At 38.9% G+C, this 24505-nt stretch overlaps 1 protein-coding gene across 3 annotated transcripts in view; it reads left to right on the top strand.

Annotated features, from left to right (window-relative positions):
• Window positions 1-21443, top strand: part of odf2a (outer dense fiber of sperm tails 2a) — a 37938-nt gene extending 16495 nt beyond the window's left edge. The window contains exons 11-20 of one of the 3 annotated variants that reach the window (XM_043720572.2): window positions 609-794; window positions 1517-1626; window positions 2480-2615; window positions 4299-4409; window positions 5168-5272; window positions 8424-8582; window positions 9487-9578; window positions 11463-11625; window positions 13264-13389; window positions 15306-21443. In XM_043720572.2, coding sequence (XP_043576507.2) covers window positions 609-794; window positions 1517-1626; window positions 2480-2615; window positions 4299-4409; window positions 5168-5272; window positions 8424-8582; window positions 9487-9578; window positions 11463-11625; window positions 13264-13389; window positions 15306-15479 — 1362 coding nt within the window. In that variant the 3' untranslated portion in view covers window positions 15480-21443. The other 2 variants (XR_015760676.1, XM_087998204.1) reach the window with 2 other exon arrangements.
• The last annotated feature ends 3062 nt before the right edge of the window (window positions 21444-24505 follow it).

The following is a 24505-nucleotide window of genomic DNA, read 5'->3' as shown; positions in this document are numbered from 1 at the left end:
AACATCTGGGCTTGCTTTCACTTGACTGTTACACTAAATTAAAGGTTTAAGTGGGGGGAAAAAAGGTATAAATCTCTGTGTAACTTCATCTGTGGGTTTCAGCACCACCTGGAATTTGAGCATGTAATCTCAGTTGATGCTCCAATACAGTACTAAGAATATTGTACTACGTCGTCAGGTGTACCATCCTTTTATTGAGATCACAAGTTGATGCTGCTCCTTGTCTGTCCTCGTCCAGTGGGCATTCGGGATTGCATTTCAATTTTTAAAGAGCAGCAAGTTCACCCAGTGTTCGACCCTTGATTCCTCCCTCAAGCCACAACACTAAAATTAAATACTTAATCATTTGTCTCATTTCAACGCTCTGTCTTTCTTGCAAAATGGCTGTTATGTTTACCCATATACTTTATGCGGTGAAAGTATTTTGCCTGAAATGCACTTAGTATGTTTGAAAGATGTGATGAGACTATATAAATACCATATATAAATATAGGTCTATCTTTTGTGCCTTATCTATTTTTGGCTTTAGCCTTTTTTTCTTTCTTGTAAACAAACTTTCAAGTCATCTTCAGTTGGAACAGTTAACTTGTTCTAATTTTGTTCTTCAGAATTTTGAGCGTACCATTTCACAACAGAAGGGGGAGTTGGACTACCTGACAGAGCAACTAAGGCAATTTCAAAAGAAAAGGGACAGGGACAAAGAGGCCTTGAAGAAAGCAACTAGGGCTCAAAAGCAGCGAGCAGAACGCAGTGAGGATGCAGTTGAGCTACTCAATGCCCAGCTAATTGACAAGGTGACCGAATACAGTCAGTGAGGAGCATTGCAACCGGGGAACATAAACAGCAGTCTTAAACTGATTATATTGCAAATGAGAGCACTTGAATTCTATCAGTTAATTAAAGTGGGTAATGAAGGGCAGATGACAATGAAGGGCAGATGACAATGCCCAGCATCCCTTTCTGACATAAGTAACTGTGAGGGCATTCCTAATATTTAAATGCAGCTATTAAAGACACTGATACATTAATAGGTATGGTATGAAAGAAAATATAAACATTTTTAGTTATATAGCACTTTCACAACTGCCAGATATCCTAAAGTATTTTTCAACCACTGAAGTACTTTTGAAGCATAGTCGCTGTTGTAATGCAAGAAATATTGCAGCCAGTGTACTAGGGATGACTTCCCTTGCTGGAATAGCCAGAGTTCTAACATTACTTTATTACCTGAGTCTTTTTTTTTACTGATTGTGTTGCATATGTAGTATTGATACCACTCATTTTCGCTCAAAAAAAACACTCAATACCAATTCCTTATCTTCTCTCTATAGTTTTATTAGCGCTAATTCATACAGTTTGTTTTTTTTTCTTCTTGAAGGACATTTGCCACCTTCATGCAGCCTGAGGAATAGTGTAGGATATTGGCTGTATTATTTATCAGTTGCTTTATTTAAAATGTACAATGTTATAAAATGTCATTTCCAGTTTGAACCTTGTTTGGTTGGCTCGTCTATAGGAGTCGCAGCTAGCAGACGCATTGTCAGCGGTCGAGACATGGAGAAGTTCACATAACAAGGTGATGAAAGAAAAGAGTCAGTTGGAAGTTGAGATCTCACTCTTGAACAAGTAAGAAAGGTGGAAAAAGACCAGTAGAGTTGGCTTAATTTTAATACTCTTGACTTTTCAGAAGTAACTATATTTAAACCATGCACTGAAACCAGTACTAGCTGTGTCAGTTTTAGCGAAGCAGTACTTTATTTATACTGTCGAGCTTGAGTGGAGTTCTCTCACTTGGTGTAAAGATAGGTGGAGGATTCAGCACTGCACATGCAAGCTTAAAATGTGCAGAGGTTTCCTGCCAAAAATGAAACTTATTTGATTATGTGAATAGGCTATTTTAATATTGAGCAAACTTAATTGAGATTTTAAAATACTTGAGGTACAACATGACCCTGAATTGGCTTTAAGCCTGTTTTGAAAACAAAGCAATGATGCTCTTGTCAAACCCAGATGATGCTGCAATCATGTCTCTTCTGTTGTTAAGTAAGAATCTAACTCAACACTAGAACTGTGATCTTACAGTAATGCTATAATTTCAACATTAATGTAGCTGTAGGTGTAAAATCTGAAGCAGTGAAATAGACATATAGTTATTATTAGACTCAGTCATTAAAGAGCAATCCAAGGTATTCTTGTACTTTACGAATGGATCTTGCCTGGCATTGTCAACTATTACATCATACAATGTTATAGGATATAAAGTGGTTACAAGACCAAATAGTAGCTACAACCTGTAAGTAATGTGTATAAATTGTTCCTGACAACAATGAATTCGCATTCTAACTGACTACATGGTATTTTCAATGTTTTAATGCAGTGATCGAAAATGGTAAATACAGAAAATGAATTTTGTGTACTTCGAAGTAAGTCTTAGACAAAGTATTTAAATGTGATATTCAAATAACTTTCTTGATGGCAGCCGTATTACAGATCTGTTGGATCAGACTCACCATGTGGAGGATAAGGCTCGGGGAGACATGGAGTCAATGATGAACAAGCTGCAGAAGATGTCCTCTGAGAACACCAGTGTCAAAATGGAGAATGAGACAATGAAGGTTCAGTATTCCTCTGCTCAAAACACTGTACCATGTCCTGAGGGGAATATTATAGCAAAACCCTGGACTTTGCATAGTTGGAAAATTAATCATTTCAGCAATCTGGACAACTTATTTTCTAATTGGTCACATGACCTCAATCTAGCAAGGTCACTTTACTGATGTCTATTGCTAGCCATGCTTGTGTTGACATTCACAGCCGAGAGTCCCAGCCTCATTCCTGATTAAGGGCTTTTGGATTCACACTTTTTGTTTTTTTTTAACAGTTAATTGTTTGCAGTGAAAAAAAACTCATGAAAGGGACATGGTGTATATTATAGCTCTTTCGTTTTCTAATAAGAGGGTAATAGAATCCCTACAGTGTGGAAACAGGCCCTTGGGCTCAACAAGTCGACACCGACCCTCATAAGAGCAACCCACCCAGACCCATTCCCCTACCCTGTCACTCTACATTTACCCTTGACTAATGCACCTAACCTACACATCCTGGAACACTATGGGCAATTTAGCATGGCCAATTCACCTGACCTACACATCTTTGGACTGTGGGAGGAAACCAGCGCAGACACTGGGAGAATGTGCAAACTCCATGCAGACAGTGGCTCGAGACTGGAATCGAACCTGGGTCTCTGGGGCTGTGAGGCAGCAGTGCTAACCACTGAGCCACCATGCTGCCCTGAAGAAGTTAACTAAATTAAGGTATCACTTGAACAAATGTACGTGTTATCTGTACATTTACTTATGGATTGTAAAATAAAGCAGCTAATGATTCATATTTGATTTTGTTTCAGTGAAATGTTCTCAGTTTACTACTGAAAGATTGGAGTAGCTCACATTTAGCAAACAATTAAATCACAACACAAGAATTACGAGTAGGAGTAAACTATATGGCCTATTACATCTATGCCATTCAGTATAACCAAGACTGATCTTGGGCAGGTTAATGAACTTGAAACCTATTTCCCATATCTCTTGATTGAGTGAGAGACCAAAGCTTTACCCAGCCTTAAATGTGTTCGATGATGGAATATCTGCAACACTCTAGGACAGACAGGTGCACAGATTCGGAATCTTTTGAGTGAAGAATTTGCTCCTTATTACAGTTCTAAGTGATTGATCCCTTAGCCTAAGAGTTTGCCCCATGTTTTAGATTCCCTGACCAATGGAAACTCTATCTACTCTATCAAATCCCTTCAGAATAGTGTATGTTTAAACAAGCTCACTCCTCAAGAGAATTCATTCAACCTCTTATCAAAGGACAACCCTCATCAGAGTGAACCTTTGCAATATCATCTCCAATATAAGTACATCCTTTTGTAAATGTGGCAACCAACAGTGCACACTACACTAAATATCTGACCAACACACTGGGCAATTTTAGAATGACTTTTTTTATTCCTGGAAACCATCTGCCTTCCTGATTGCTTACTGCACCCGCATGCTGGTTCCTTGCATGCTTCGTACACGTGCACCCAACTCTCTCTGAATATCAACACTTGAGTTTCATAGAGTTCTAAAGTATTAGACAGTTTGGACACAAGATACTCTAATCAAGTGGTATAATGATTATCTCCATTGTACAACTTGGTGTTATAAAGGGATCAGCAAGTTCCATATTTCTAACATTGTACCTGTTCAAAATGCAGACTGACTGAATACTTGCTCTTTTCCAAATGGAATTAGGCAAATATGTCAGCTGTGGAGGAGAAGTTGACACTTGCTCAGTCTGAGATGCAGCAGTTGAAGACCTCTATCAAACGTTATGAAGGGCTTGTGGACAGCTACAAATCTCAGGTAATGACTTCATATCCTGCATTTCAGAATGTGTATGACACAAATGTCCAAGTACAAATATTCTGTATTTAAATTTGATTTATTATCCTACCACTGGCAGTCAGATTGGTAATGTTCTCTTTTGATGCACTGTAATTGAGAAGATATTTTTCCTTGTGGCAGATGTGCTTGCGAAGCTGGGCAGGAAAAGTTTTGTGTGAAATGAGCGGTGATGGAAGTTAAAATGTATTTGATCAAAAGCAGGAATAAAACTGCAAACCTCTTCAAAGAAGGAGGAGGATTTTGACAATTGACTCAAAATTTGGTTTCATTATATGGGGGGAAATGGGAGAAGAGAAGAGAATCGTCATTAGATTAGATTAGATTAGATTGCTTACAGTGTGGAAACAGGCCCTTCGGCCCAACAAGTCCACACCGCCCCACCGAAGCGCAACCCACCCATACCCCTACACTTACCCCTTACCTAACACTACGGGCAATTTAGCATGGCCAATTCACCTGACCCTGCACATCTTTGGACTGTGGGGGGAAACCGGAGCACCCGGAGGAAACTCACGCAGACACGGGGAGAATGTGTAAACTCCACACAGTCAGTCGCCTGAGGCGGGAATTGAACCTGGGTCTCTGGTGCTGTGAGGCAGCAGTGCTAACCACTGTTCTACCGTGCCGCCCACATGGTCCTGTTATGGAAAATGTTTGGAAAACATGTTGATTTTAAAATTCCATTGTAATAAAACATATTCTTTGCATGCATCTAGTTGATGAAGACACGGATGGAGGCAGATGAATGTAATGCAAAACTGGAGAGGGCAGAGAAGGAGAACAAGCTATTGAAAGATGATGTGAATAAGGAAATTGATCAGGTAAATACTGCAATCTGGAAACAATTAGTTTCCTTATGCTTGAGTTTTCTTTAAGACAGCGCAGTAGGGCCATGCATCAGAATTTTATCATTTTAATGTCCTTTGGATGGAAACGCAAACAAAAACGGTGAATGCTGCAAATAGTCAGAGAGAAACAGACTCTTTGTTTCAACTCATCCATGCTGATCAGAGATCCTAGATAAATCTGGTCCCATCGGCCAGCATTTGGCCCATATCTCTCAATCCTTCCTATTCATATACCCATCCAGATGCCTTTTAAATGTTGTAATTGTACCGGTTTCCACCAGTTCTTCTGGCAACTCGTTCCATGGCCCTCTACATGAAAAAGTTGCCCGTTAGCTTCCTTTTAAATCTTTCCCTATCACCTTAAACCTATGTCTCCCTGTTTTGGACTTCCTCAGCTTTGGGGAAAAGACCTTGTCTATTCACCCAATCCATGCCCCTCATGATTTTATAAACCTCTATAAGATCACCCCGCAGCCTCTGATACTATGGGGATAATAGCTTCTAGCCTATTCAGCTTCTCCCTATAGCTCAACCGTTACAACCCTGGCAACATTCTTGTAAATCTTTTCTGAACTCTTTCAAGTTTCACAACATTTTTCTGATAGCATGGAGAACTCAATGCAGTATTCTAAAAGTGGCCTAACTAATGTCTTGTACAGCTGCAACATGACCTCCCAACTCCTATACTCAATGCACTTAGCAAAGGTCAAGTATACCAAATGCCACCTTCACTATCTATCCACCACTTTCAAGGAACTATGAACCTTAACTCCAAGCTCTCTTTGTTGGCAGTAGTCGTCAGGACCCCATTAAATGTATAAGTCCTGCCCCGATTTGTCTTATCACAATGCAGCACCCCACATTTATCTCAACTCTATCTGCCACTCCTCGGACCATCGGCCCATCTGATTAAGGACCTGTTGTACTCTGAGGTAACCTCCTTTGCTGTCCACTACACTACCAATTTTGGTGTCATCTGCAAATTTGTTAACCATACCTCATATGTTCACATCCAAATCGTTTATATAAATGAAGAAAAGCAGTGGGCCCAGCATTGATCCTTGCGGCACACCAGTGGTCACAGGCTTCCAGTCTGAAAAGTAGCCCTCCACCACCACTTTGTCTTCTCCCTTCGAGCCAGTTCTGTATCCAAATGGCCAGTTCTCTCTGTATTCCATGTGATCTAACCTTGCTAACCAGTCTACCATTAGGTACCTTGTCGAATGCCTTACTGAAGTCCATATCTGCCCTCATCAATCATTTTCGTTACTTCTTCAAAAATCAAGTTAGTGAGACGTGATTCCCCACACACGCGGCCATGTGATTATCCCTAATAAGTTCTTGTCTTTCAAAATACATGTTAATCTTGTCCCTCAGGATTTCCTCCAACAACACACTCACCACCGATGTCAGTCTCACTGGTCTATAGTTCCCTGGATTTTCCTTACCACCTTTCTTAAATAGCACAATGTTAGCCAACCTCCAGTCTTCCAGCACCTCACCTATGGCTATTGATGACAAATTTCTCAGCAAGGGGTCCCGCAATCACTTTCTTAGCTTCCCACAGCGTTCAAGGGTACACCTGATCTGGTCCCAGGGATTTATCCACATTTATGCGTTTTAAGATATCCAGCACTATCACCTCTGTAATATAGACGCTTTTCAAGATGCCACTATTTATTTCTCCATGCTTCAGGTCTGATGGCATCTGAAACACGCAATGTGCTGGAAATTCAGATGGAGGGATTTATCATTTCTGTGTTATTGCAGTGTGGTTGGGGAGAATTCTCTTGGAAGGGAAAGCAGTTATGCACAGTATAATTTGAAATGAGGCAAGGCCTAACAGAATTGTGCGGGTACACAACACACACTTCAGCAGCTCAAGAACGGGGCTTATCAAGCCTTAGGATTGGGGAGTAAATGCTGATCTTGCCATTGTTTCCTTAATGTTTTGAGCAAATAAATCAACAGCACCATTAACCCAACAAGAAAGAAGAAAATTAACACTTTGTAAAGCATATTTTGAAGGTGTCGTTAATTCCTCCCCATCATCAGGTCTCCAAAAAATGCCACTGCACGTGGGGAATTCAGACCATATCATTAGGCAAAGTGGGTTTCGAGAGTGAGATATAAAATCATGGTACTCCGGCACCTCCACTGAGAAGGTAGTACAGTTACTGCTTGTCAATCTTACACTGGCAAGTCCCATTATAAATATGGATGGAGACATTTATAATGGACAAGTTCATAAGTCAACTTTTACTGATTTTGTTTGTGTTGCAAGCTTTGGTATGTTTCCTTTGGAGCAGATTTTGAATGTTGTTGCAGTTAAACCTTTCAGGTGCTGACAGCCCAGTATATTTTTAGCATTTTCGGTGACTGCCTTTTATAATTCTATTCCAGATGTATGAATTGCAGCTTCAGCACAAAATATCTATAATGCTCTAATTTGTTAAGTTTGTTTCCATCTGGCAACATTCATGGCTTCTGTGATGAGATTCATCCCATATAGAGAGATTTGATTACCTTAGATTAGATTCCCGACAGTGTGGAAACAGGCCCTTCGGCCCAACAAGTCCACACCAGCCCTCCGAAGAGCAACCCATCCAGACCTGTTCCCCTACATTTACCCCTGACTAATGCACCTAATACTATGGACAATTTAGCATGGCCAATTCACCTGACCTGCGCATCTTTGGTCTGTGGGAGGAAACTGGAGCACCTAGAGGAAACCCAGACACTGGGAGAATGTGCAAACTCCACACAGTCGCCCGAGGCGGGAATTGAACCCGGGTCCCTGGTGCTGTGAGGCAGCAGTGCTAACCACTGAGCCACTGAAAAGACTCAGCACACCACACTCTATTATACTGCCATCCTTTCGAGTCAGTTAGAAATGGGTAATAAATGCCAGCCTTGCCATTGAAGCCTATACCCTTCAATAAATTAAAGAAAAAAGATAAACTAGTCAGTTGGGAAATAGAAGGAATGTCCTATTGCTGCTTCTTGTTTCCTATGTTCCTTGTTCATATTTGTTTTCAAGATTTTATTAAAAAATTTGAGTTTGCACTGGTAAATATATTTTTGATGGATACTGCTTTTAGACACTTTCATGTTCGTTTTATAGGTCCGGAAACAGATGCAGAAAAAGCTGACTGATTTGGAGCCTGTTCCTGAGTTGTTGAAGTTAACTGAGCACAAGCTTCAGGATTGCCAACAGCAGCTCGCAATATATGAGAGAAAAAATGTAGATCAATCATCTATCATTTGTAATCTCAAGATGGAGGTAGTTTTAAATTTCTCAGTTTTGAGTTTACTTTTCTGTTAATCTAACTCAATTATAGCACATTGATTTTGAAGTTTTGAGTTCCATTCCAATACTTCATGTAATCTAGCTTTGTGTTTATTTGTAGTGCTAAAGGTGCACTGTATTGTCTGAGATGCCATCTTTTGCATATGTTAAACTGAAGCCTGTGTCCCTCCAGAAGGGGTTAAATTAATTTTAAAGATTCTATGGCTGTATGAAAGCAGCAACCAAAAGCATTGGAGACATTCATCTTGTGCTATGTCTGGGATCTTGCTTTGTGCAGAATGACTGCTTCTACCTATGTTGCTTGCATAGGCACTTCCAAGTTATTTATTGAACGTGAAGCATTGTGCAGGTTTTTAAACTTAACTAAACTTGGTGCAAATACAGATGGTAATATGCAGAGCTAATAACAATGCTTTTTATATATTTATAGTTCAATGCAAACCTCTCACTGGCCTTGCTGTGTTGAAAGCTTTGTAACAATGTGATGGGTTTCTTCTGTAATTGAACATCATCTATATTATTCTTGAAAAGTAAATAGATCAGAAGCTGGCACTAGCCCTCTACTAATCTAAGCATTGTACTTTGAATTTGGATTTAATTTGAGTTAGTTGTGAAGTCTTGCAGTGCACTGTTTAACAGAAAATTCACATCTGTGCTGTTGTGCAAAACTCCCAAGCTCCTCCCTTTGTACCTGCTTTTCTATAAATATCAGAGTAGAAAGTAAAGATAAGAATGGATTCTATATATTCAATTCAGTTTCTTTATATTAAATCAGCATCTGTGCTTGCCATTGTGAAATAGTTGTCAAGTTAAGCGACAATTCCTTGTTGAATCTTGCTCTTTTGACCATTTTGACCATCCATCTTGGCCTGCGCAGATTGAGGAGCAGAGTAGCAAGACAAGAGAGAAGTGCCAACATTTACAAGAAGAAAATTATAATCTGAAGCTGAAGTTGGAGACTTTGGAAAGGTTAGTTTTGTTGAGTGTAATTAAAAGAGGAAGGAACTAACTGAAATATTGTTGCATTACAAGAGAAGGTGAGCTAAATCCAGACTCCTTATTCCTTTAATGTGGGATACATTATGCATTTCTGTTTGGGAGTTTCATTTCTCCTACCATTTTTTTGTCTGTTCAATGTAAATGCCCTGGAAAGGGAATTCCCAAGTCCTCCTCCCCTCCCCCATCCCACCCACCGTAGCCAGTTTCCCTTCCAACCAAGTGAACAACCTGAAACTATTGAAATTTCCTTAGCCCTTCAAAGGTAGACTCTCTATCAAACTTGGTTCTGGTATTAGAACAGTATGGTTTCTTAGTTTTAAGAGAGGTAATATTGGTGTCAAAATGGCTCCCTTCTCTTTTTTAAAAAGAAAAAGTCCTTTCCCTAACTCCTTTAAAGGTTTTGGACTGTTCTTCATAAGACCATTATTGTGTATACTGAATTATGTTGTGTTTTTTTAAAAGGAGGAACAACAGGAACCTGTTAGAACAAAGCGATTCTCAGTTCTCCAAAGATGGATTAAACTTGAAAGGCAAATTGTGAAAGCAGAAGTGGACCGTAAACTAAATTTAAAACCTTTTGACTGAGGATTTATACACTCTGATGTATATAGGTCATGTACTCATCAAAGCTGTCATACCTGCATCCAGTTAACTCCATCATTTTATTGAAATAAAAACTCAAGTGCAGATTCAAAACCCACCAACAAAAAAGTAGTCTTTTTAATTAAATGTTTTAAAAAAACAAAATAGTTGTGCAAGTCCTGCGATCGACTACAGATTAATTGTATCAATTTTAACAACATGACATAACACATACAAGTTACAACTGTCTACTAATGAAAATGCCCAGAATCTCTTAAAGTTAAGGACTTGGGTTTTTGGGAAAGTGAATCTTTTCAAACCCATCAATCCAGTGGTAACATTATGCCTCTTAAGATTCCCATCTAATAAACTACATTGTTCCAATACCAGACTGAACTGAGCTCCACCCAAAATCTGACTTTGAAAAGACCAAGCAAGTTCTTTTTAGCAGTTTGCTTAAAGGATCAGACTGGGTTACATACAATTAAATAATCTAATTAAATTTTTCTTAGTGGCATTCTCCATCCCTTGATAAAACAATATATCCTTTGTAATGCGCCACCCTCCAATTTAGAGGATATATTTCAAAATCATTTAAGTTCTGAACTTGTTTTTGTATTTGGCAGGATTCATTACAAAACTAGTTACAATCTCTTGAGGATTGCCAAAGCATTTTTCTCACCAAAGTAGGTAAGCTGATAGCAAACAGGTCAGAGCAATTCACATAAATTAAACCAGGAACTGTAGATGCTGGAAATCTGAAACAAAAATTGCTGGAAAACTCAGCAGGCCTGGCAGCATCTGCAGAAAGGAAGCAAAGTTAATGTTTTGAGTCCAGCGCAATTCACATGCCTTGTCCAGGGCTCGTCACAAAGTGGTCAAATATGGCAGCCATTTGCTCATGGCAATACCCCGTAAGAAATGCTGAGATTAATGTTTAGTTCATTTATTTCTGGTAGTGTTGATTGCAGGAGAAATATTGGTCAGGGCACTGGAAGACCTTTTTTATCATGGAATTTTGCTGTGAGAGATTATTAATCTCTTAAAACACCAAAACAAGCACACTGGCATTAGTTCCAACTTTACATCCAAAGGACACTGGTGCCTCAGTACTGCATTACAATATTGACCGGATAAAGTCTTAACTGTGTTAACCAAAATTGAATTGTGTTGCTCGATATACAAGGTGTTCTCATGTGATGGAAGACCTACATATTTTTTAGAAGATTTGAGGATATTGGACACTGAAAAAATGTTGATCATCCTTTGTAGGAAGCTGGAAGATTTAGATGCCCAGAACCGGGAACTGACTCAGGTGGTAACGAAACGGGAAGAGACCATTCAACAGAACCAGCAGCGATTAGAGGACAAATCCCGTGAATGCAACAGCCTGGCTAGACAGCTGGAGGCTGCCATTGATGATGCCAGGTGCCAGGTTAGTTCAGTGAGACTTTACCAAATGTAGAACAGGAGGAGGCCAGCGAGGCCTTTGATCCAGCTCCTCCATTCAATTGGATCGTGGTTGATCTGTGTCTTAACTCCATTCATCACCTTTAGTTCCATAACTCTTAATATCCTTGCCTAACAAAAGTCAGCAATCTCAATTTTAAAATTTACAATTGACATAGCTTCTTAAAAATATGTTCACTTGAAAACTTATCCATCAGATGGCAATCAACTGCTATTGTGAAGCTACTGACTACAACCGTATTTACTTAGTGCAGTAAGAACTTTACATTTTCTAAATAATACATGGCAAGTATAGTTAAATGGAAACTTTTAAGTAATCAGCTTTCAAATTTTACAAATTGAGTTCAAGGTAAATTCATATTTTTCTCAGCAAAAATGCTGTAATCAGGAATGCACCACCTGAAAGGGTGATGGAATTGGATTCACTAGTAACTTTAAAAAGGCAATTCAACATATACTTGAATGGAAAAGACCCATATAGGAATATGGACAGAGCAAGGGAGTGGAACTAATGGGATAGCTCTTTCTAAGGGCAGGCATAAATTAGATGAGCCAGTGGCCTCTGAAACACGTCACTTTTATTCACCAAACACCAAGCATAGTAAACTGCTATGGTACATGTTTCGATTACCTGGTATGCATTACACTAAATTTACTATTTAAGAACGTTTAACCCTTTTGGATTGCTGTTGTGGAGATCATGCTCAATTCAATCTCATTCAACACATCACAATGCAATTGCAAACCTATCAAAGTTGTGTGTTTACAGTTTAACCAGTTTCGATGATGAAAATATCGAAGGGTATCCAACACAGAGAATGCAGGAGAAATTCAGGTCTGACAGCATCTGTGGAGAGAGAAACAGAGTTAATGTTTCAAGTCTGTTATGACTCTTCAGTTCTGAATAAGTCACACTGGACTCAACATTAACTGTGTTTCTCTCCATTCCAAAAGCTGCCAGAGTTGCTGCGTTTTTCCAACATTTTGTGTTTGTTTCAGATTCCAGCATCTACAGTATTTTGCCAATATTCTGGTATGTGCAGCATGTCTGCTGACTGTGCTCTGTTTTAACAGTAAAATTCTGTATACTTATGGAGCCTGGCTGCTGATAGTGTGAAGACAAGAGAGCTGAACATTGAGGTAGCTTTTGTAAATGACAACCCAGTAACCATAAATGTAAACAGTCCAAACAAGTGTCCTCACAGAAAAGACAAATTTCAGTATAGGAGCTCTGTATTAGAAAATTGAGAGCATTCAGTCTATCCTTTCCTTTCAAGTTCTTTACCACCAATTGATTGCTACTAGCTGATTTTTAGTTGTAGCCCTGTAAGTTATTATTTTTCGAGTATTTCCATTTGAAAATGATTGAATGTATTCCACTATCTTTTCATCTGGTGAAGTCCAGATTCCAGAAACCTATTATATTGAAATTCCTTCTCATTTCCTTACAATCCCTGAAACTGGATTTTATTTTTTGCCACTTAGCTTACATGTATTTTGTGTGGTAACTGGTCTTCCAGCTAGTAGTAGAAACTGATAATGCAATTCAGATTGTCAGCAAGAAAACTTGGGTAACAGTGACCAAATACATCTGCTTGACCAGGTGGACCAAACCAGGGAGAGAGCACTGTCGAAAGAACGAACCACACAAAGCAAAATAATGGACCTTGAAACACAGCTGAGCAGAACAAAAACCGAACTGACTCAACTACGAAGGAGTAAAGATGACGTAAGTCTAGGTTACAAATATGCTTTTTTTAAAAAAAATTAAGTTTCTTTGATTCTGCCCTTGAACAAGGGAGTAGCTTTAAGGAAAAAAAGAAATGAGTCCCAGCTATTAGTCAGTGAGAGTGGGACTGGTCAGAGTTGTGATTGGAAGAACAGCAAGTTAAGGGAGAGTGAGAGCTCCTCTTCCAATCACTGGTTTTCCCCCCTCTCCCACTTTTGCAGTTCCTCCAATCAAGGATTCTGGATCTGATGGAGCAGCAAAAATGGGTCAGGGAATCTGACTGGACGAAGTGGAACTGCAAGCAGGGTTAGAGAGAATCTGTGATCAGGATAGGTGAGAGAGAATCTATGATCTCCTGTGCTTGCTGCTCCTCCAATCACAAGACTTTCAGCTAGGCCACTCAATTACTAGGCCGCTGATGGCTGAAGTGAGGATTTTGCTGTTCTTCTGTCATAGAGTCATAGAGATGGACAGCATGTACTGGTTAAGAACCTTATCCCTGTTGTGCTGCCCTAGCGAATGCTGTTACCGATTCTATTGCTAGTACTGGCAGTCAGTGGCTGCAGCAGAATACTTGTCTTGGTGTAGAAGACCATCAGGTACTTGTTCTTGGCGTGGGCCTATTTTGACATAGAAGCAACTCTCCTTGTAGAGTAAACACTTGGGAGTACCCACAAATACCTCCATTCACACTATCTCTGACATTATCATTGTTCTCTTGAATATTTAAATTTTACCTTGTGCTCAGTCCTGTTAATATTGATAAACTTACCTATAAACCGGGTTTCCTAAGGCAAAATTAAAGCCATATTCAGCCAGAAGGTGTGTTTATAGATTTGTTTATACTACTGGCCATACAGGATCTTTGTTGGGATTAGGCAACACTAGCACAATATAAAAGTGGGTCCAACATCTAAATCACCTAGTTCCACTAGTTTCAAGTGAAGTTAATAGTTTCTTTCATTAATATTCCCTGTGCACTTTATGTTACATTACTGGTTAGTGATTCCTTTTATTGTGTAGATTTGCTCCATGGAATCATCTAGGAGGAAATTGCAGTCCTTAATTGCAAATGCAGCGTGCTGTGCCTCTTTGTTACTAAAGAAACCTCCTCTTTTTGTGTTTGTGCATGTCTGCATGTTACAAGATTGCTAACGTCCATCCAGTCAAATCTTTATCTTATAACCTTATGGAGGATTAAGATATGGTTTTGGAATGTCAACAAAATATTTTGCGTGGAAATGCCTCCTTGTCTTTTTGATTCATTGCCGCTTGGACGTTTTATTGTAGTGAATGAACCAAAGTGTAAAATCTGCATCCCTAAAATTATTAGAATTCTTTGAGGACATGACTTTAATTTGAAGAAGAGGGTTAATTTTTAAAAGAGGGTTATTAAATGTAATTAGAATGTTGCTTGTGTGCCTGCATAGTATTTAGTATTTTCACACAAATCATTTTTAATCCCTTTTTTATCTGTTCATTCTTCTTTCTGCCACCACCATCCCAACCTTTCCTGGACTTCCAAATTTTCTAAATGTGGATTAAACTGCCTTTCAGTAAATTTGAATATAACATTTATTTGCCAAACTTTTCTCGGTGTAAGCACAAATACCTAACCTTCCAATGATTTAATTGGAAATTTTTGTGAAATGTTAATAACTGCTTATGTCACAGTAATTCCAACTATTTGAATAGGCCTAGAAGCATTTGAATTTCACCATGGATATTACAAGTATAATTTCCTGGTTCCTCAGTAACTTCAGGTGAGGTGAAAGGGTGGGGGATGGAAATAAGAGCAGGTTACTTAACAGCCTGCACAACTACTTTCATAGCTAAGTGTATGATGATATATTTATCTTACTGACTGCTGAAAGTGTAATTGTGTCAAATCCATTTTATGCAAAATTACTTCTTAGGCTGAGAGGCGTTTCCAGAGCCGCTTACAAGACCTGAAGGATCGTCTGGAGCAGTCGGAATGCACCAACCGTAGCATGCAGAACTATGTCCAGTTCCTCAAATCTTCATACGCAAATGTATTTGGTGATACTGCTTTAACAAGCTCTCCACTCCAATCTAGATCACCTCTCTGAGAATTTCTTGCAGTATCAACAAGTGAACTTACTGAATTTTACTTCTGCTTTTATTCTTTTTAAGGATCTGGAGCTATAAACATTCTTAAAAAGCATACACGTGAAGCACATTCTTATGAACTGGTTAATATTATAAATAATACAGATTCCGAAGGGCAGTAATCACTCCAGCCTCAAGTAAAACTCATTCAAAGTAAAAAAAAAACTTGTCAAATGAGTCCAGTCATAGGTTTCCAACTATGTATAATTAATATGTGAATTATTCTGGATAGTCCCCAGTTTCAGATCAGTGTTTGCAGAATTGAAAATGCTCTAATATTTTATTAGAATGTTCATTTATTAGTAAATTACTTTGCATGGCATACTGACTGTGGGTAACAGGATCTACTTACCTTGTTTTTAATCTTTCAGATCTAAGTGTTCGATTTGCAGCAAACTTGCATTCAGAATGCTGCTGTGATTTATTGCTTACATTCTTGTTTCTACTAAGCCAATGAGTCTGTTGGCAGTTCAACTAAACTTAAGTTGAGGGAAGGATATGGTTGTTAGATTGGAGTAGGAGGATTTGCTGTTCCTTAGCCGTTCCTTAGTATGTCTCAAATTGGTGCCTCAAGTTCTTTGATTTTTATTTTTGGCATCTGGCCAGCTGTCTCTCCTGTTCCCCTCTTCCATTTCATCCAGTAGCCACATCTATTTCAAGTTTTGCTTGCTTGGTATCTCTCCACAATACATATTATTTTACACGTTGCACCTCAAGATGCAATTTATATTAATTTGAACTGAAGAAAACTTGAACTGACCGTAATTCCCTACTATTCATCTACAGCAAGTCAGGACATCAATTCATTTAAAAAGTCCTTATTTACGATATTTCTGCAAGTTACAAATATCCATTGTAACATTCCCAATTGCAACTTACAAAATTGTCTTTTAAAATACATGAACTTGTAAGATTAACACTGAGGTCAGGAAGAATAATCTTGTGGTCATGGATAAGCTTCTATTATGAAAACTACTAGTGAGTTACCTTATCTTCTAATACTTCAAACTACTGCAGCATACAATTTTTCTGGTTCCGTTTTCTGTTTGTTTCCGTTACTATATATTTTAATTACTTTTCTGGTTGACTGCTTGTATTAAAACAAATTAGTCAGAAACTCCATCCATTTGATGAATATGTACTTTAAAAAATGTATTTATTTTTAATTTATGTAAACAAAGAGCCATGTTTGAATGTGCAATAGTTCTTGTTGCACTTAGCCTTGGGGTATGCATATACTGCAGAAAAGGTCTGGTCTAACCCTCAGTGCCAACTTACTTCAGTTTGTTAAACATGAGAGAAGTCACCAAAAGTGTCAATGTAAATTACTTTGTAAAGTTCTGATTTTCTGAAGTTAACTAACTTTGAAACCCTAGATATTTTTGGATCCATTTAATAATTTATAATACAAATACTGGATCACATCTTCTGTGCTGACTACAGTCTCTTTCTGTGTCATGGTTATACTTTCACACTCCTAGTTGATGTGACTCATTTCTTGTAGGATGACCTTGGGATGAGGTTCAGTGGGCCTTAGAATACCTCTGTCCAAATCTGTTGTGTATCTGAGAGAGAACCATCCACTGGGGTGGCACTGTGGCTCAGTGGTTAGCACTGCTGCTCACAGCGCCAGGGACCCAATTTTAATTCCAGCCCCGGGTGACTGTGTTTGCACATTCTCTTCAAGTCTGAGTGGGTTTCCTCCAGATGCTCTGGTTTCCTCTCTCAGTCCAAAGATATGCAAGTTTGATGGATTGGCCATGGGAAATTTCCCATAATGTACAGGGACTTGCAGGCTAGGTGGGTTACACATGGGAAATGCAGGGTTACAGGAATAGGGTAGGAGGGTGGGTCAGTGTGGATATCAATGGGCTGAATGGCCTATTTCCACACTATAGGGCTTCTATAAAAAGGGATAGGTTTTCATGCCAAAATCTACTGCGATCTCGAAAGGCCCATTTGGCAAATTGTTCAGCCAAGAAATGCCATGGACTTAAGCCCCTATTGCTGAGGAAATGTTGATTTAAATCTTGATTACACTGGATTTGAAATAAATGACTTTTTTCCAAGTTATTGGAGAAATTGATTATCTGAAGCACTGGCTGGGGGATGATTCTCCCATTTATTTTAAAGTAATGAATCCTTCTGCATATTTGGAAAATCAAATAGCACTTATGTTGAATTTGAGATTGAAAATATTACTAAATAACCATTCCATAATATTGAATTTAGGTTGACAGAAATAACGAATGAGTTCTATATGTATACACATTGATAAATTTACAGTTCAGTTCCAATCCTCCGATCTATTGATCTATATAAACCAGAGCTATAGTGAGTTGCACCACATCAATCCATGATCATGCCAATAAATCTCCTGTTAAACCTGGGGGCGGGGGGAGGGGGGGGGGAGATTGAGTCTGAAATGGTACAACTCACTCAAGTTATACATGTGGATGTATCAGTACATTGACAACTAACTCCGATTCCATTGTGTTCAAATGTCAATAGTCTTTTAACAGCTTTCATCAGTAACACATTCCCCTGAGTGTGTACTTCACACAGTTCATTCTAGTCATTTTTAATTGCTAGTGTCTGAATATAATGTGGCTTGATGTCCTTTGAAAGTTACTGTTCGGGAAATTTTTAAAACCAACAAGTATCCCATGACATTGTTGATGTTTATCAGCACATTTTGCTCCTAAAGGTTACTGCTCCTGTCTGAAGCTCAGATAAGTTAAAACTGCTTGAAAAATTCATAATTCTGAACTGTGGCTTTCTTTGTGTTTTGTATTCCTAAGACAATCGATCTCTATGAATTAGTTTACAAAAGACCCAGTCTGGAGATGATGAAAACACTAATGTTGGAAAGCTTTGGGAACGACAGCTTTGGGCAGCATGGTGGCTCAGTGGTTAGCCTGACAGCACCAGGGAACGGGTTCAATTCCAGGCTGGGGCGACTGTATGGAGTTTGCATATTCTCCCTGTGTCTGCGTGGATTTCCTCCCAGGTGCTCCAGTTTCTTCCCACAGTCCAAAGATGTGCCATGCTAAATTGCCCATAGTGTTTCGGGGTGTGTCGATTAGTACGTTAGTCAGGGGAAATGTAGAGTAATAGGATAGGGGAGTGGGTCTGGGTGGGTTACTCTTCGGAGGGTAGGTGTGGACTTGTTGGGCCAAATGGCCTGTTTCCACACTGTAGGGATTCTATGATTCCATGAAAGCCAACGGATCTTCACAAACTACTCTCCACTTACTCTAGGTCATTCCCTTTCTCTTTAATCCATTGTTGCACATCATTGCTTCACCTCCCAGGATGCACTTCTGTATCTGACCTATGTGCCACAGGTCAACTGCTTGTCATTTCCTAACCCACGCATGTCTCATTTGGCAAAGAAGGCTACAGTTGATCTGGCTAAGATTACAAGCTCTGCATGTAGGAAATTACACACAGACCCATAACCTACCACTCTGTTGTGTATTGACATGCTGATTTGCTGTGGCTTAAGTACTACTCTGCAGTTTGTGAGAGAAAAAAACAGCAATTCAAATACCATAATAAAATTGAAGAACTGTAGATGCTGTAAATCTGAAACAAAAACTGAAACTACTGAAGAAACTCCTCAGCGGGTCTGGCAGCACCTGTGGAGAGAGAAACAAAGTTAATGTTTTGAGTCCAGTGACCCTTCGTCAGAGCTCTGTTGCCAGACCTGTTCAGTTTCCCCAGCATTTTGTTTTAATTCAAATACAATGTGATAGTCAGACTTTTTTAAAAAATATTTCCATTTACTCAGAGTCAGAGTTGTACAGCACAAAAACAGATCCTTTAGTCCAACTCATCCATGCCAACCAGCTATCCAAAATAATCTAGACCCATTTCCAGCATTTGGCCCATATCCCTCTAAAACCCTCTTATTGATATATCCATCCAGATGCCTTTTAAAATATTGTAATTATATCAGCCTCCACCACTTGCTCTGGCAGCTCATTTCATACATGGATTAACCTCTGTGTTGAAAAGTTGCCTCTTGGGTCCCTTTTAAATCATTCCCCTTAAACCTCATTTTGTACTTTTCAAAAATAAGACTTTTTTTCTTCAAATTAAAGTCTGCAAATTTCAACTGTGAGCAGGGGTTGGGGCATGGTTTTGAAGCAAACTCTTGAGAATGTAGCTTTCCTGAGAGTGAACAGGTGATTACTTCCATCCTTGCTGTAACTGCAAAGTGATTCAAATGGCACAGGCCACTCAAGTATTCTGCTATACTTTGGAATTCATAATCCTTTTTACTCCTGCAGAAATAATAGTGTAACAGTACTGAGGAACTGATTGAGTTGTGTAGCTTGAAACCCTGTAATACCTTAGTTACTTTTCTTGCATTAATAACGCCTTTTGTGAAAGTGCTTTGAACACCAAAAATTTCTTCCCACCTTCCATTTTAAAAAGAAAGTGTACACAATTTATATCTGCTTTGATCATCAACATAGCATCTATCATGCAGCGGTGAATTTTATTTTGGAAAGCGAAAGCCCAGTTGTATGTTCCAGAAACATGTAGAAGGAAGTTATCTCCATGACACCTACTTAACTAGATGAAAGTCTGAAGACATGCTCGTAAATTGAGCATGTTTATGAAATAAATTTTTGTACCAAAAGATTGTGCAGAACAGAGTGCCTGATAGTAATATTTCTTGATATGTTTTTAAGATCTTTAAACAATCTAATATAAAATAAGAACAACTGAAAAGAGAGACATGTTTTGAAAGCTTTTTATCTTGCAATCATTGGGAGATATACAAGAATTCCATTTTTTCTTTAACAATTTATACTAAAGAAGAAACTGGTTGGCTATTTGACTTTGGCCACGTTGTTGCCTTGATAAAAGCAGATGGGGAAAAAATTACTCCCCAGACAAGAAATTAAAATCCTTTGAAATTTAGCATTCTTATGTTTTGTCCTGATCCATGCAAGATGAAACATTTTGGCAACATGTTTTTTCTTTTCAGCACTACTCACATTCTGTATAACCAAGTGACTGGCTGCAATGCCATCTGTTTAAAAATGTTTAAAAAGTCAGTCATGTCAGTTAGTGTCTCCATGCCAGAATCTCTATTTTAAAAGAATTATTTCCAAGACCAGGAGATAGAAAAGGATTTCAAAGGGATTATTTTCTTTTGTTTAATCTGCCTGCAGATTGGAGGGAATAGATTTCCACATTTGAAAGATTTTACATAGAAATATATGACTTGAAGTGATCAATCCTTTCTCTATTGAGTACAATTTTATATCCCCCTCTGTAATACAACCTTTCTAATATCTCCATTGTACAGTGCAAAGCCCAAGTGTTTCTAGTCTTTCCTTGTAACTTCAACTTCTTCACAAGGGATTTGCTTTACATGGAACTTTATGGGACAGGGTCTCCATTCGGCTCAATGTCAAGTCTGTGCTTGTACTCTACAGGAGCCTCATCTGTCTTTTTGTCTTTCCATCAGCACAGAGGCTAATTGATAATCACTTTGTCCTTCTATGGTATGCTGAGTGGTTCATTCTTAGAAAATACAAGGTATAATAGATTCAGATTTTATGTTCATTTTTAAATTGACATCAATTACAGTCATGGCCCTAATTCAATCATGGAATAAGCCCCTATGTAATGATTTGGAAACCATTTTCAGTCCAATGTACTCTGGTGCTTTGATTGAACATTTTATAAATTCCTTAAAATACTGCTTTTAAATTTTCAGGGTGAAATATTGTGAGAATTTGTAAATACAATTTTTATACTTTTTATATACTTTTTTAAATATTTGGAAATGTTTGTTATATGCAATATATAATCTATTTGTTTCTTATTGTAGGCATTTTAATATAAGTGGCCAATTTGCTCGAAAGTCAATAAATTTGTCAATTTGTATCTTTTAAAAGAAATTGTGATTTTGTCATCCTTTTCCTTGAATCATGGAACTGGTGCAGCACAGAAGGAGGAAGTTGGCCTGTCATACCATTGCCAGCTCTCTGCAAGAGAAACTCTGACCCATTTTCCCACCCACCCCCACCCCTCTTCTTCTCCTCACCACTATTGTTACCAACACCCGATCAGGTACTTATTCATTCCTATCTGAAAGGCATAATTGAACACACCTCTATCACACTCGGTTTGTTCCTATTCATAACTAGATGCTGATAGTTGGTTTGGGACATTTAAGAGTCTCTCACACTGTGAATTTTTCATTTCATTAACAAATTATAGGAAATGATTTTGTGCCCTCTGGGTTGCTAGTTCAGTATTATGACAACTGCACTAGCATACCTAATGTTTCTTCAGCACATCATTATGGCATGTGGAAATTGATGGGTGGCAAAATAATTAGAATGCTGACTTTTAAGCACCAACTTTAATACAGTAGGGTGTTCATTTTTCCTCCTTGCACCCTTTTCTCACTTCAATTTGTTTTTGTCCACCTATGTCCTTATCACTCCCCAGCTCTGTATTCCTTACGATTACTACAACCCTCCGATCTGCACATTCCTCCAGTTCTGGCCATTGGTGAATGTGCCTTCAGCTTCCTTGACCCAAATCTCAACAATTCTATCCTTCTTTCATCTCTCAAAAAACATCTTAAAATTTATCCCTTTATCCAAGTGATTGATCATCTGTTCCAATATAATCCGCACCAGCTGTATGTGAAATATTGTATCATACTCACTCCTGCGAATCATCTTGGGATGTTTTACTACAATGAAGCTGTTACACCAATGCAAGGTGTAGTTAGCGATTATCAAATGATGGTTACACTGCATATGACAGTTAAATTCACCTTTTCAAAACTATGATTAAACACTACTTGCATCTTCTGTGCACCCCCAGAATTTGATGAATGCTACTTTTGTTTCTGGTTAATCTAAATGCATTTTCTTCAGATCAAGCTACCCAAGACCTTTGCAGCTATACATAAAACTTCAAATTGTCCCTTTGCATACGGAATTCTGGTTTTCAAAGTTTGTGAGAAGATTTGTAGCTCAGGTGCTCGTTGCTGTGGTTCTGGTTTTCAGTTTCAAAATATTTTTGCATTATTAAGAAGTACAGCATCCTGCTTTGTTCACGTTGAAATTCTGATTTAATGACTGTGATTCGATACAGGCCATGTGTATATTGATCCCTCTCCCAGCACTTGATATTGAAAATGACCCAGTAATCCATATGCATATTTGTGATGCCTCAAGGGATCAGTCTTTTGAGTATAGAGAATTTAATCTAGTTAAGGATTCTTATCGCATTTCTGAAACACAATCAAAACTTCCTCTGTTTTCAAACAAAACAATTTTTAATCATTAGCTCAACATATTGAAACATTCTGACAGATGCAACACAAGCAGCAAGTAATGGCAAGAAAAGGGGAAATGGGTGAAGGCACAGTTGAAGAGACAGGTTTTGAGGAGAGAAATCCACCAATGTCATTTATTGTATCCGTTGCTCCCGATGCGGTCTCCTCTGCATTGGGGAGACTGAACGCCTCCTAGCAGAGCGCTTTAGGGCACATCTCTGGGACACCCACACCAATAAACCCCACCGCCCTGTGGCCCAACATTTCAACTCCCCCTCCCACTTTGCCAAGGACATGCAGGTCCTGGGCCACCTCCACCGCCATTCCCTCACCACCCGACGCTTGGAGGAAGAACGCCTCATCTTGTACCCCGGAACACTTCAACCCTATGGCATCAATGTGAATTTCACCAGATTCCTCATTTCCCCTTCCCCCCCCCCCCCCACCTCACCTCAACTCTAACCTTCCAGCTCAGCACTGCCCTCATGACCTGTCCTACCTGCCTATCTTCCTTTCCACCTATCCACTCCACCCTTCCCTCTGACCTATCACCTCCATCCCCACCCCCATTCACCTATTGTACTCTGTTACTTTCTCCCCACCCCCACCCTCCTCTCATTTATCTCTCCACTCTGCAGGCACCCTGCCTCTACTCCTGATGAAGGGCTTTTGCCCGAAACATCGATTTTCCTGCTCCTCGGATGCTGTCTGACCTGCTGTGCTTTTCCAGCACCACTCTAATCTAGACTCTGGTTTTCAGCATCTGCAGTCCTTGTTTTTATCTAGGTTTTGAGGAGGTTTACTCAATGACTTAAGAAAAACATCAGTGTGTGAGAGGGATTGAGGAAAAGAGTTCAAATGAGAGACTGCAACCAAACTCTCAGAAGAAAAGGAAGTGAGGTTCAAAGTGATTAGTGCGCAGAGGGGTTAATGAAATACATGTCATTTAAATGCTATCCCAACACCTCCAAAGGCAATCAAACAAACTCCAGGAGAAAGCAGTTACCCTTATCTGAAAGTGGTACGGCAAGTTTCCACAACCATTTTTTATTATCAGAATTATATAGATTTCCTAAGCCTTTTCTGGTAACTCAGACCAGATATCATTCTAATCTCTTGACCTTTGAGCCCTCAGTAATTATTGTAATGTCCCAGCACTTGAGACCAAAGTCAAACATTCCATTCCCAAATATATAAGCTGAGTATTGTTTTTAATCGTTTTATATTGAGATGCCCAAGCTTCATAAATCCATTTGAACCACACACCATCGCGCTTCTGTATTCCATGATTTTGGTTATATTATCAGCAAAGAGCTACTCTTTTCTTGAGATAACCAAAACTTTTCTTTCAAAACTTAGAAAAACAGATCCCTAAGAATGTGTCTGTTTTCATAGTTTGATCCCTCAGCTCATTTCCATTACTTACAGGAGCCCATATCAAAGTACCCCAGGAATGGGCCAATATTTGCATGGGATTATAGAACCTCTTGGTAATTCCTTTATGGTTAATGGCATTTTCTTATCTGGGCACCAACTGGACTGTGGCACTTTTTACCTGGGTATAGGCTTTGTTTGCTCTTTCATAAATATTTGGACATACCTAACATTGAAGTATTTTCCTAATTGACTATGATGTGAGTGGCTTGCTCAACCTTTTCAAAGTGA

The sequence above is a fragment of the Chiloscyllium plagiosum genome, unplaced genomic scaffold (genome assembly GCF_037043375.1).
Source record: "Chiloscyllium plagiosum isolate Xiang-an unplaced genomic scaffold, Cpla_swu_hap1 HiC_scaffold_21, whole genome shotgun sequence".
Taxonomy (NCBI): domain Eukaryota; kingdom Metazoa; phylum Chordata; class Chondrichthyes; order Orectolobiformes; family Hemiscylliidae; genus Chiloscyllium; species Chiloscyllium plagiosum.
Note: the sequence above shows the minus strand (reverse complement) of the source record. Positions and strands in the feature narration are given on the sequence as shown.